Source organism: Vicia villosa, linkage group LG3, assembly GCF_029867415.1.
Source record: "Vicia villosa cultivar HV-30 ecotype Madison, WI linkage group LG3, Vvil1.0, whole genome shotgun sequence".
NCBI lineage: Eukaryota > Viridiplantae > Streptophyta > Magnoliopsida > Fabales > Fabaceae > Vicia > Vicia villosa.
In genome coordinates, this window is record NC_081182.1 from 96,410,784 (window position 1) to 96,424,771 (window position 13,988).

At 36.3% G+C, this 13,988-nt stretch overlaps 1 protein-coding gene across 1 annotated transcript; it reads left to right on the plus strand.

The window, feature by feature from the left end:
• Positions 1 to 245: 245 nt before the first annotated feature.
• LOC131658615 (uncharacterized) lies at positions 246 to 2,804 on the plus strand. The gene is made up of 6 exons (XM_058927889.1): positions 246 to 269; positions 1,031 to 1,264; positions 1,493 to 1,849; positions 1,954 to 2,211; positions 2,314 to 2,507; positions 2,600 to 2,804. Exons 1-6 carry the CDS (start codon positions 246 to 248, stop codon positions 2,802 to 2,804), a joined length of 1,272 nt encoding a protein of 423 aa, XP_058783872.1.
• The last annotated feature ends 11,184 nt before the right edge of the window (positions 2,805 to 13,988 follow it).

The window sequence follows — 13,988 nt, forward strand, 5'->3', positions numbered from 1 at the left end:
ATACATTATAAACTAGTATACAATTATTTGATATAACTTATGCTTGTTGTACGGGTTTTGTTAATATACGACGGTAATGATATTGTATGATTGATGCAATTGTTTGTATGATGTGATGTACGTTGAAGATGAATATGGCCTGTATTGGCGTGATATTAATGAGATGAAATTCTGTTGCATGTCATTGTCGCATGCGTTCATAGTCGGGACTTGTGTCCTTAGCGATGGCTTGTATTGGCGTAACGATGGCCTATATTGGCGTAGCGATGGTATGTATTGACGTAACGATAGCCTATATTGGTGTAAAGATAGCCTGTATTGGCGAATCATGGGGCTTATGCCTTGATGGTACCACATGTATATGAGTCGTTGTCAGTTCCATTGCATTACACCATGTATGATTTGATGCTTGACATTGAAGAAATATAATCGTGTTTGCTTAAAATGCTATCTACTCATTATTATACTTCCTTTTATAATGTTATGATATCTCACCCATTCTATTTGAATGTTACCTCTACGTGAGTACCACACAGGTGACCAGGATTAGAGTAGTTAAGGTATGGAGTGACGCCTAGTATTGCGTAGATCGAGTCGGGTTTTACTGTGTTTTAGAAGTTTGAGAAGATTATGAATTCTATTTGATGTTATTACGATGTTGGTAATTTTTTTAGCAATTTTCGAAGATGATGAATTACCATGCTTGAATTATTTCCGTTGCGTTATAAAATTGAAGTTTGAACAAATGGTGATTTTAGTATCGGTTCATCCGCACTAACGTGTTATGTATCTTTGTTTAAATATCCGAGCAATTTGTATGATGTATATGAATGTAGCATCCTATTTGATGTTGGTTGATGTTTTTAATTACTCTGATTATTTATTTAATATAACGATGGGGAAATGGGGTGTTATAATTGGCATTAAAGCAGATCGGTCTGTCCGACCAATTTGTCGAGTCAGAAGTGTCGTTTGACAATCGAGTATTTTCAATTTAGTTTCTAATCGTTGTTTGTTGTATGGTGTGAAGAAGAAGATGGCTGGAAGAAATGATGTTGCGATTGCTGCTGTCTTGGAAGCGATGGCTCAGGCTATGCAGAATCAACCTAACACGGGTGCGCATGATGAATCCCGTAGTTTGGCAACATTTCATAGGGAGAATCCTCCTACCTTCAAGGACAAGTATGATCCTGATGGAGCGATGGCTTGTCTTAAGGAGATAGAACGGATTTTCCAAGTGATGGACTGCACTCAAGTGCAGAAGGTGCGTTATGGTACTCACATGCTGGCTGTCGAAGCTGATGACTGGTAGCTAGAGACTCGTCAGAGATTGGAAACTACATGTGAAATTATCACTTGGGCTGTTTTCAGTAGAGAATTTATGAGGAAGTACTACCTTGAGGATGTTCGCGGGAAGAAGGAGATTGAATTCCTCGAGTTGAAATAAGTAAATTTGTCGATTACAAATTATGCTGCAAAGTTCGTAGAGCAGGAAAAGTTCTATCCTCACTATAATGAGGCTGCTGAGTTTTCAAAGTGTATCAAATTTGGGAATGGGTTGCGTCCAGAAATTAAGAAGGCGATTGGATACAAGAAGATTCGCAACTTTCCAGATTTGATAGATAGTTGCAGGATTTATGAAGAGGACAATAATTCTCATTATAAGACCCTTAATGAGAAGCGAGGTAAGCACCAACAATACCGTGGGAAGCCGTATGATGCTCTAGCTAGTAAAGGAAAACAAAAAGTTGCTGATGGTCAGAGAACTAGTGGGGGAGACGCTCCCGCTGGTATTGTATGTTTCAAGTGTGGGAAACCTAGTCATAAGAGCAATGCATGTACTACTAAGGTAAAAAGGTGATTTTGTTGTGGAAAAACCGGGCACACAGTAGCTGAATGTAAACATAAAGAGGTGCTTTGCTTCAACTGTGGTGAAGAAGAGCATATTAGTAGTTAGTATCAGAAACCGAAGTAGACACAAGTTGGTGGGAAAGTGTTTGTTTAGCAGAGACTCAAATAGCTACTGAGGACAGGATTATTAGAGGTACATGTTTCATTGATAGCATTCCTTTAATTGCTATTATTGACACTAGTGCTACTCACTGTTTTATTGTTGTTGACTGTGTAAAGAGGTTGGGGCTTGTTTTATCCTTTATGAATAGAGAGATGGTTATCGATACTCCAGCTAATGGGTCGGTGACTACTTCTCTAGTATGTTCGAAGTGTCCTCTGTCGATGTTCGGTAGAGACTTTGCCGTGAATCTAATTTGTTTATCGTTAAGTGGTCTGGATGTGATCTTGGGTATGAACTAGTTGGATTCCAACTATGTTCATATTAATTGTTATTACAAGTCGGTGTGGTTTTCTACTCCTGATGAGGAGAAGAAAACTGAGTTCTTATCTGCTAGAAAGTTGAAGGAGTTGATAAAAGATGAATCTCAAGTGTTTGCATTGATGGCCTCTTTGTCCATTGAGAATCAGGCTGCTATTGATGAATTACCGGTGGTGTGAGAGTTTCCTGAAGTTTTCCCGATGAAATTTCAGATGTGCCGCCAGAGAGAAAAGTAGAATTTGGTATTGATCTTGTTTCTGGTACCAGACCTGTTTCTATGGCACCGTATAGAATGTCAGCATCTGAATTTGCAGAGTTAAAGAAGCAATTAGAAGAACTACTTGAAAAGAAATTCGTGATACCAAGTTTGTCACCTTGGGGAGCTCCAGTGTTGTTAGTAAAGAAGAAGGACGGTAGTACGAGGCTTTATGTTGATTACCGACAACTGAATAAAGTTACAATCAAGAATTAGTAGGTGCATGAGTGTTCAATAAGATTGACTTGAGGTCGGGTTACCATCAGATTCGAGTGAAAGATGAAGATATTCATAAGACGGCTTTTAGGACTCGGTATGGACATTACGAGTATTATGTGATGACTTTCGGTGTTACTAATGCTCCGAGAGTATTGATGAAGTGTATGAATCAGATATTTTGCCTTTATTGGGATCAGTTCCTAGTAGTATTTATTGATGATATTCTAATATATTCCAAGTCTGAAGAAGATCATGTTGAAGATTTGCAAACCGTGCTACAAGTGTTGAAAGAGAAGGAATTATATGCCAAGTTGTCAAAATGTGAGTTTTTCTTGGAGAAGGTTAATTTCCTTTGTCATGTTATTTCAGGTGAAGGTATTGATATATTCTGAAACATATTCTATGTTCTGATTCATTCATGCTGACTTTTGTCGTTTAGTTTGTTCTGTAACATTTCAGGATGTAAAGATGCTCTGATGATGCTCTGGTACATTCAACAATGTTCTGATACAATCTAGCATGCAATGACTCAAGAAGAAATTCAAGCTCTGAAGCTGTCCAATGGAAGCAAGAATCAGAAGCTATGAATATTCTGAAGATCTAGGAAATTCAAGTTCTGAAGCTGTCCTATGGAAGCAAGAATCAGAAGCTGTGAATGTTTTGAAGATCTAAGCATTTGTGGACGTCTCAACTGAAATACTCAGGGAAGTCTTTTATTTATAAAATTCTTCTAGTATTTATTTCAGGGGGAGATTGTTAGTCTCAGGGGGAGACATATTCACACAATGTTTATATGCTTATGCTATAGCTGTGTAATTGTCTTTAGCCGTCTGATATTCTGATCGCAAATTCATATCATTTATGTATGTTTTTGTCATCATCAAAAAGGGGGAGATTGTTAGAACAAGATTTGTTCTGATCAATATTCTTAGTTTTGATGATAACAAGCATATGAATTTTGTATGAGATAATGTGGTACTCTAATACTATGCAATTTCCGTTTCAGGAATTATATAAAGAGTATGCACAAAATCAGCGCAAGAAACACTGACTCAGAAGGTTCAGCATGCAACATCAGAACATGGTCTGGCAAGACATCAGAAGACGGTCAAGCAGAATCAGAACATGGGTCTATGGAAGCATCAGAAGAACTTGAAATCAGAAGCAGGAGCACTGAAGTTCTCATGGTATCACACTCAGAAGCACTTCAAGGTCAGAAGACAAGAAGATGCTCTGCACCAAGCTGTTTGACTCTGATGACATTCAAACGTTGTTTACACAAACATCAGATCAGAAGCAAGTACTAGACTGGCAGGCTACTCTGACTGACAAAAGGAACGTTAGAAGCTATTAAAGGCAACGTCAGTAGACACAGCGAAAACAAGGCTCGAGGTAGTTGACAAAAGAGTGAAACATTAAATGCAATGATGTACGGAATACGCAAAGCATTAAATGCTCCCAACGGTCATCTTCTCAAGTGCCTATAAATATGAAGTTTTGATGAGAAGCTAAATACAACACTTGCGCATTATACAAAAACGCTGTCAGATTCAAAAGCTCTCAAACTTCATCATCAAGCTCACTACATTGCTGTTGTAATATCTTAGTGAGATTTAAGCTTAAACTTAAGAGAAAATCACAGTTGTGATAATAGCTTTATAAGAAGCATTGTAACTCTTAAAAGAATTTGTTTACATTAAGTTGTAAGAACTAGAGTGATCAGGTTGTTGATTAGTATACTCTAGCAAGTCTTAGAAGTTGTCTAAGCATTTTGTTCCTAGAGTGATCAGGTTGTGATCAGGTTGTGATCAGGATACTCTAGAAGACTTAGCAGTTGTCTAAGTGGAAAACCATTGTAATCAAGTGTGATTAGTGGATTAAATCCTCAGGTGAGGTAAATCACTCCAAGGGGAAGGACTGGAGTAGTTTAGTTAACAACGAACCAGGATAAAAATCATTGAGCAAATTGTTTTTATCTTACAAGTTTTAAAGCTACACTTATTCAAACCCCCCCCCTTTCTAAGTGTTTTTCTATCCTTCAAATTTGCCCCTGAGGAAATCGATTTCCTGAGTGAAAATTGGCCTCTGGAAGTGAGGAAATCGATTTACCGCCGTGGAAAATAGATATCCTGAAGCTGACAACAATTTTTTCAAAACTTGTAAAATCCATAACTTTTGACTCGGGTGTCCGTTTAACGCGCCGTTTGAACCATTAGAAAGCTAAAATTATTTTCAATCTCATAAAAATACATTGAAACCAGTACACAATTATTTGATATAACTTATGCTTTTTGTACGGGTTTTGTTAATATATGACGGTAATGATATTGTATGATTGATGCAATTGTTTGTATGCTGTGATGTACATTGAAGATGATGATGGCCTGGATTGGCGTGATATTTATGAGATGAAATGTTGTTGCATGTCAATGTTCACATGCATTCATAGTCGGGACTGGTGTCCTTAACGATGGCCTGTATTGGAGTAACGATGGTCTGTATTGGCGTAAAGATGGCCTATATTAGCGAATGATGGGAGCTTATGCCCCGATGGTACCACATGCATATGATTCGGTGTCAGTTCCATTGCATTACGCCATGTATGATTTGATGTTTGATGCTGAAGAAATATAATTGTGTGTGCTTAAAATGCTATCTACTCATTATTATACTTCCTCTTATATTTTTATGATATCTCACCCCTTCTGCTTGAATGTTACCTCTACGTGGGTAATGCACAGGTGACCAGGATTGGAGTAATTGAGGTATGGAGCAACGCCTAATATTTCATAGATCGAGTCGAGTTTTGCTTTGATACATAACACTGGGGGGATGGATGCTTATTTTGCAATTCTTTTGTTTATTATTGTGTTTTGGAAGTTTGAGAAGATTATGAATTCTCTTTGCGATGTTGGTATTTTTTTAGCTGTTTTCGAAGATGATGAATTACCATGCATGAATTATTTCCGTTGCGTTATAAAATTGAAGTTTGAACAAATGGTGATTTTAGTATCGGTTCATCCGCACTAATGTGATATGTATTTTTATTTAAGTATCTAAGCAATTTGTATGATGTTTATGAATGTAGCATCCTATTTGACGTTGGTTGAGTTTTTACTTACTCTGATTATTTATTTAATATAACGATGGGGAAATGGGGTGTTGCAATAACACTCATTATAATCTTAACTAAACCATCAATGTTTTCTGTTTTCTAAAATCATGCACTAGAAATCCAGCTCTTAATATCTTTCTCGTTATTATATCCATCATATAACATCCTAGGGTCACTTATAACTTTATTAACATAATAATCAATAAAATGCACATCATTTAAATAATCAACCCTAGGAATCTAACATGCATTTACCAATTCATAGGTTAAGGTTCATACAAAATGGAAATTCATAACTTAAGGGAGGGGAAACCCACCTTTCTAAAAAATAAAAAATGATGATGGAGATGATGGTGAACCTCTTTTCTTTTCTAGCCACATGCATCCTCACTTGAACTTCATTTTCTCCTCATCCATCTAGAGGTTTGATGATCAATCCCCTTCCTCTTGATTTCTTTCTTCTTCCCAATTTCTTTGCCTCTTTGCCAAACCTTGTCTTGCATTTTAGAGAATCTCCAAGCATTACTACTTATAATTGATGAATGATCAATATAAAAGTTATGAAGATGAGTGTAAAGAGAAAAATTGCAAAACACCTCCATCCTTACTTTTTCTCTCTTCTATCTCGTGTGAAAGAAGGTTGAGAGGAGAAGAGAAGTCATCATTTCCGCTTCAGCCATTTTCTATATATAATCTCATACCCAGTTGACCATTTATCCTTCACTTAGTTATTGAAATTCCTAAAATGCCCTTTGTCCAAATAAATGAATCAATGGCTAAACCATTATCTCAATCATGCTTAAGTCTTAAATTGGCTTGATATACCATGCAATATCATTGAGAATTGACCAAAATTCCCTTTAGGGAAATATGACTATTGTACCCTTGATTCCATAATTTCATTATTTGATGAATAAGAGGACCCAAATCAATCTTTTAGGCTCGGATATTACAATCTCCCCCTTAAAAGAATTTTGTCCTCAATACATTGGTTCTCTGTAGCTAACTTTGTCCAATTATTTCGCCAAATTTGAGTCCTTTCATCTTAATTCCCAACTCTACAGTTACCTTCACCTCGAATGATATTGGTGGTAATGTTTCACGCTTGGTCTGAACACAAAAGTTATAATGTCTGTCTCCCCTCATTCATGAAGCATTTCCTTCACCTTGTTCCCTATATTTCAACATGGTGTAGATCCCTGAGATTTTACACTGAAAATTCTTGAAATATGCAAAATACCTACGAAACACACCTTTTTTGTTGGCATTCCTTCTTACTAGGTTCTTCGTAATACCCTTTTTATTTAGTTGTCTATTATTCTTATCAGTTTATTTCCTGCTGTAATACAGTGAACTGACTTTATTCGAAATGTTGCGGTAAGTAAGAGTCGCCACCGACTTTTATTTTATCCAAAATAATCAGAAAGGCTAAAAGAACAGGAAAAACCTTTTAAATAAAAACTGAGTTCGGGGGGGGGGGGGGGGTAATTATGCAAAGGGAATGTGTAAGGCACCCTTTGCATCCATGGTTTTCCATGGGCTCTTAATTGCTTTGCTCGTTTTGAAGAGAAATGTAGAAGAAGAAACAAGGACTTTAGCTCGTAAATGAGCGTAGCCTTGATAGTGTTTAAAAAATAGAGTAGAAAAAGATTTTTAGAGCAACGCAGTTAGGAGCAATTACCTGGTTAGATAAAAAATGTTCTTTAGCCTTTCAGAGTGAAAAGGTCTATCCATGCTATAAGAGGGCAGGAAGCCTTTCATTTGGAGGTTGAAGGGTTGTCGCAATATCGTTCGCCATAAGACTGTCCCATGCCATAGAGAGGCAGGTAGTCTAAGGGAAGGATCAGAATAGCCTTTCGTTTAGGCAGCCAGAGGACACCTCAGCCTTTCGTAGGCAACTTCCGAGGGACGAGATCATATTAGTGTATCGAAGGCAGCATCATTAGGGACTTATGATCTTTGCATTAGTCGAGGCAACATAGCTGAGGTATCCTCGTATTCGAGGGACATGGCCATTCTGCAAAAAAAACACAAGGCAACAAGGCAACAGGCAACAGGCAGCAAAAGAGGGGTACCATAAAAGGTGCGTGGGTGCAACAATCACGTGATTAATTCAGAATAAGTTATCTTGTAAAAATTAAGTGATTCTAAATTCAATTCAGGGTTATCACTCCCTAGGATTACTAACCATGGCAGAAAATATAAAACAGTCTTAAGTGCCTTTAAGGCCAAACAATACAAACCAGGAACATATACATAAAAATATGGGGGAGGGAAAAAAGAAACCAGCGGATCAATAAGGCAGTAAGTCTGACACAAATAATAATAAAAAATAATTGAGAGGTTTTAGGGTTACCGACTTTGGAGCTTTGACGGTTGGCTAACCCTGAAAAATTAGGAAAAGAGAAAACAAGAATAAAGGGGGTGAGTGTATGGACAGTTCATTTGACAATTAAGGCTAACCCTAATTTGATGAAAGAAACAAAATAAAATATAATGAATATTTAAAAATAATATGAAATAGGACTTAGCTTTTGATTTGATATGATATGGTTTGTAGTCGGAGGTAGCCTCGGGTTAACCCTGAAAAATGGGCAAAAATAGGCAAAATACGTGAGTGCAAAAGAGTCCATTGACTTTCGAGGTTTTAGCCCTAATAACAATTTTATAATGCAAACAAGGAATAAATAATAAAATAAAAGAAAATAGAGTCGGGACTTAGCTTCGTAAAAGGCATGGCACGTGATCGGGAGATATCTGAAAACAACCCTGAAAAGAATGCACAAAGAAATATTTTTCAGAGTACGGATGATCTAAGGCTAACCTCGCAAGCCTTCATCAAGGCACAAGTTAATCCTGATTAATAGAATAGTGAACTAATTGAAATAATACCGAAGTTACGGAGAAAAATCGAGAGTTCGACTCAATATATCAATTAAATAATTATTGGATGTAATCCTAATTATTTAATTGATAAAAAAGTTCATTTGAAAATGATATTGAATTTTAAATAATAATAATAAGACAATTAAGAATAAAATATGAAAACTCGAACTTTCGATAAAATAAATAATTACAATTTGTTATAAAAAAAAGTTTATAACAATAAAAGTAAACAAATAGTGAAAATAATAAAGAAATAAAAGAAATAAGTAAAATAGAAGAAATAAATAAGAAACAATTAGAAATAATTAAAAATTTAAAAAGAACTTAGCTTTTATTCTGTGTGGTGCACCTAGGGAGGTCCATGGTGGAGCACACTTTCTGGGCACGTTGGATCTTGGATTGAGGGAGATCTGATGGTGTACGTGTGAGGAGCACCGTGAAGACGCATGGAAATAGGCGCATAGAATCTGCAAGTAGTGTTCAACACAGAAAATAGAGAAAAAAAATCCCCCGTAGGGGATCGACCTCAGGAACCTGCTATTGGGTATTTCACACGCACCCTTTGCCACTCAAGCACATGTCGCTGGTTGATATTAAACTAAAACTTGATTGACATAAACAATCAAACGACGTTAATAAAATTTAAAAAAAACGCGCCCAGACCTTGCTTTCTTCTTCGTTGCGTTTTCCAGAAATACAATCTTTAGGCCACGTTTTTTGAGTGTAGTCTTAGCCCTGCACAAATCAAACTCAACAAATATGCATGATAAATCAAGAAAGAAACCATGGTATGATTCGGAATCTTCCCCTGAAGCTAAGGCTATGTTTGGGAGTTTGGAGGGGAGGGAAGGGGAAAGCTTCCAAAAACAAAATTTTAAAAAAATATAGGAAAATATTTGACATTTTGTGAAAAAATCAATTTGTTTAGAATGATAAAAGAGTTATTATCATTACAAAAAATTTAATTTTCAAAATAGTATAACAACCTAAAAGATATTTGGAAAATTTATGTAAGCCCTTCAAAACCCTCCAAAACCCTCCTTCAATACAATTTTTGAGTTCCCCCATTTTATGGGGTTTTTGGTGTTATGAATAAACTCAAACCCTCCAAAACCCTCCTACCCAAAATCTTTTTATCCTTTTCACCCAATTCCTCCTATTTTTCAAAGCCCTCCCCTTCCTTCCCCTCCAAACTCCCAAACATAGCCTAATGGTATCGTTAATTTTGTCTAATTCTTCCCTTAACTCCGTGTCCCCAAATCATAGAGTCGGAACCCTAGCCATGGTGCATTCATATACCTGCGCTTAAAACAAAATTGGCCTATCCAGATAGCTTACAAACTTCATCATAATCATAGATATATCATCAAAACACATTAAAGACGCATGGATGTATGAGATCGAAAACTCAGAAAAAAAACCATAAAACGTGAATAGTGAGATTGCGATTCAGAGCGTGTTGGTGTGTTGCAAAGGGCTGGGATTGATCAGGAAGCTTCAAAGAATCGATTGGCACTCTTGTCTTGGCTTGGAATGATCAAAATCCTTGGTTGCTACTTCTACTTTTGTTCACGGTTTTCTTGCTTTTCAATGGGGTTCTGACTGCTGCATTCCTTGTAATTTCGTCCCTGAACATTTGCTCATGTTTTGGTCTTTATAGAGATGGATTTAGGTCACCAAATTTCAGATAAATCTTGGCAAATTAGGAGATTAATATTTGATTGAATCATAGTTTGTACATGTTTCCAAATTTATAAAAATCTCAATCTTTTCTCAACAATATCCATGTGCATGAAATTTGTATCATATATGGTGTGATTTGATGATTGGAATGATTGGTAATTAAAATTAAATCAAATCTCTCCATAATTTCTTTAAATCTTTGATTTTCATCAATTTTTAATGAATAAAATTCACTAAAAAATCAAATAATAATCAAAATTTCGTGGCATAGAGATTGGAGCTTCTAGATGACTTGTATAGCAAGATTGGATCATAAAATATTGGGCCTCTTTGCGAAGAAATCCATTTTGAAGCCTTTTACTTCACTTTTTTTCCCTTAAAATCGACCAACTTTGACAAAGCATATCTCCCTCAATTTTTTGAGTATGGAGGAGTTCTAGGACTTTTTCGAAACCTCAAGATGTCTTCTACAAGCCACTTTGGAAGATTTTTCCCATTTAGAGATTTTATCTTGATGATATTCCTCCTGACAAAAAACTGCTTTTTTGCGATATTCTAGAAGGACCTGTAATGTATTAGCTCATATCTCTTAAATGAAGCTTTTTTAGCCTTGGCATGTGAGAGACAAAGTTGTAGAGAATTCAATTTCCTTCAAAATGAGCTTTGGATGGGAAATTTCTGATGTTCCATGTGAAAGTTATGCCTGGTCAAAGTTCAGTTGACTTTCCCTATGAAAACCCTAATTTAGAAACTTTTGGATTTGTAGATTTCTGATCTTTCCTTGATGAATCATGATCACTACTTAATCAAATGATGAATGTAATTTCAAAATTTTGATGTTGACCAAAAATCAGAAATTTTGACTGTGGTTTGACCATAGTTTGACTTTTAGGTCAACCAGTCGATTATTGATTGTTTGGGCAATTGACTGAGTAAACTTGTGAAATGAAGCTTGAAACTTGGCATGATGATTCTTGGAGGTATATGAGAGGCCATGAGGTCCACTTGAATTATCAGAACCTGACTTTTCTTAGAGAGATACAAAACCCTATTTTAGAGGCTGTTGTATAGGAGAGAGTATAGTCAGTCAATTCTTGAGCGTCTGATATTCAAATGAGCTTGAGTATAAAATTGTGGTGGGAAAATTTTAGGGTATGACAGCTGCCCCTGTTCAATTTTCTTAAACCTGAAGATGTAGAGTGGTTTGTATGCCAGTCGGAATCTGAAGGTGGAAGAAGATTGAACACTAGAATACCCAGGAATTTGCCCTAGCTGATGATGAAGGGACTTTTGTCGGAGATGGGCTTGAAGATGCCATCCAAGTGTATGACGGGGATGGGCTTAAAGATGCCATCCAGTTGAGCATGCATTAGATTATGTTTGAAGTGTTTGAGAAGTAGTTGTTTGTATGTTGATCGTGTCGTTACTGTTCGTAGTAGATGAATTATATCTTGGGATGTTGATCATGTCAGCACCATTCGTAGTAACTGAATTAGATCTTGGAGAGATGATCGTGTCTACACCGTTCGTGACGATAGAATTAGATCTTGTAAATAGAATTCCATAACGGGTCATACATTAGACCATATATGATAGAGGACGTCAGAACGAGTCATGCATTAAACCATATCTGAAGGAGAATATTAGATCATATCTGTTGGAGGGTGTTAGAACGAGTCATACATTATGTAACACCCCGTATTTTCCATTATTTAATTTAATTAGATTTTAAATTATTTAATTGGATTAATTGGCATTTTTGGTAAATTATTGAAGAATATTGCAAAAATAGACAATTGGGCTTAGTGTAGTGGTTAGCAAAAGGGAGGTGTTAACTATGTAAGCCTTATTGGGATATTTTCTATTTTTCATAAAATAAGGGAAATTGGAAAAGAAGGAAGTTAGAAGCAAAAGAGCAAGTCTGAGAAACAGAGAAGATACGTAAAAAGGAGAAGAAGAGGAAGAAGAGGACCTTCGAAGTTTCGACTCAAGAGGTAAGGGGGGACTCTTCGGGTTAGTGATTATTATATAATCAGGGGTAGTGAACTGATTAGGATTGTTGTTTGATTCGATTGCATGTTTTGGTTTTTGGGGTTTTTGGGGATTTAGGTTGTTTACGTTGATTTGATGCAATTGATGAATTTGATGAGTGGTTTGGTGTTAAATGACTTCCAAACGTGTTATATTTGTGTTATAATATGTTATTTGATGATGTTTTTGGTATGAGACTGTTTTGGTGCGATTTGGATGAAATTGGGAGGAGAAACTTGTTGAAATCGCAGAAAAATTCTGCATCTGCGATGAATGCGTCGACCTAAGCGTCAGGATGCGTCGACCTGAGTATCAGTTTGCGTCGACCTGGGTGACAGCATGCGTCGACCTATAGGGTCAGCGTGCGCATACCCGAGGGAGACAGAAAATCCAATGCGTCGACCTGAAGGGGGATTTGCGTCGACGCATGGCAACCAATTTTTGACAAATTTTCTGAGGGGCATAACTTTCAAACCGTATATCCGTTTTGAGCGCCGTTTTGAGCGCTGCGAAGCTAATTTAAAGCTTTATGTGATGAGTTGATGAAATGGATAGTGGTCCTATTTTATTTTTAATGTGATTTAATTTAATTAGTGGACTATATCATTGTGTACATATATGTGTGAATGTAACAATGTGTTGTTGTTGTGGTGGTGTAGCCACTTGAATTTCAATTGATTGGGTGGTGTTTTTGACATGATTATATGTGATATGACTGAATGATTGTTAATACATGTGCATGCTTATTGGTGATGAAATGGTGAGTTGTAATGAGACGATGCAAAGCATCGGATCGGTGATGTTATAAGTATGACATATGTGTTCATTCATTCATATGCATTTTGGTGATGGATCCCGGTGATGTTGTGGATCAGATGGTGGGCATAATTCCCATTGTGTGGAATTTGTGCCGGTTGGACTGTATCTAGATGATGAAAGATCATTTGGATGGGTTTAACCCATGTATTGGTACCACATGCATAGTGTCAGTCGTTCATGTGCATGATAATATAGTATGATCAAATGGTTGTGTATTTGTTTACGGTGATTTCCGGTAAACAACCGCTAGTCTTCCAAACTATAATAAATATGATTTGGTTACTCGCAGGATCGACTAGATTGATCCTAGGACACATAGTCAAAAAGATTGTTATCAATGCTCATTCGAACCATATTCATGATTCGTCTTCTTCAATAAGCGTTGTTCGATTAAAGAATAAGTAATCTTGATAATCACTTTGTTATATGTAAGTATGATTTTAATGAAAAGATAAGTAACATAATATATGAAACTAAAAGGACTATTAAACGTAAAGAATCTTAGAATGCAGAAACGTTAAAGACTTTGAAAATAAATGACATGAAAGTAATTCGAAAGTAAATGACATTAAAGTAAAGATACAGAAATGTAAATGGCAAGAAGTAAATGGAATGCAGTAATTCTGAAAGATATTCGAAAACGAAAG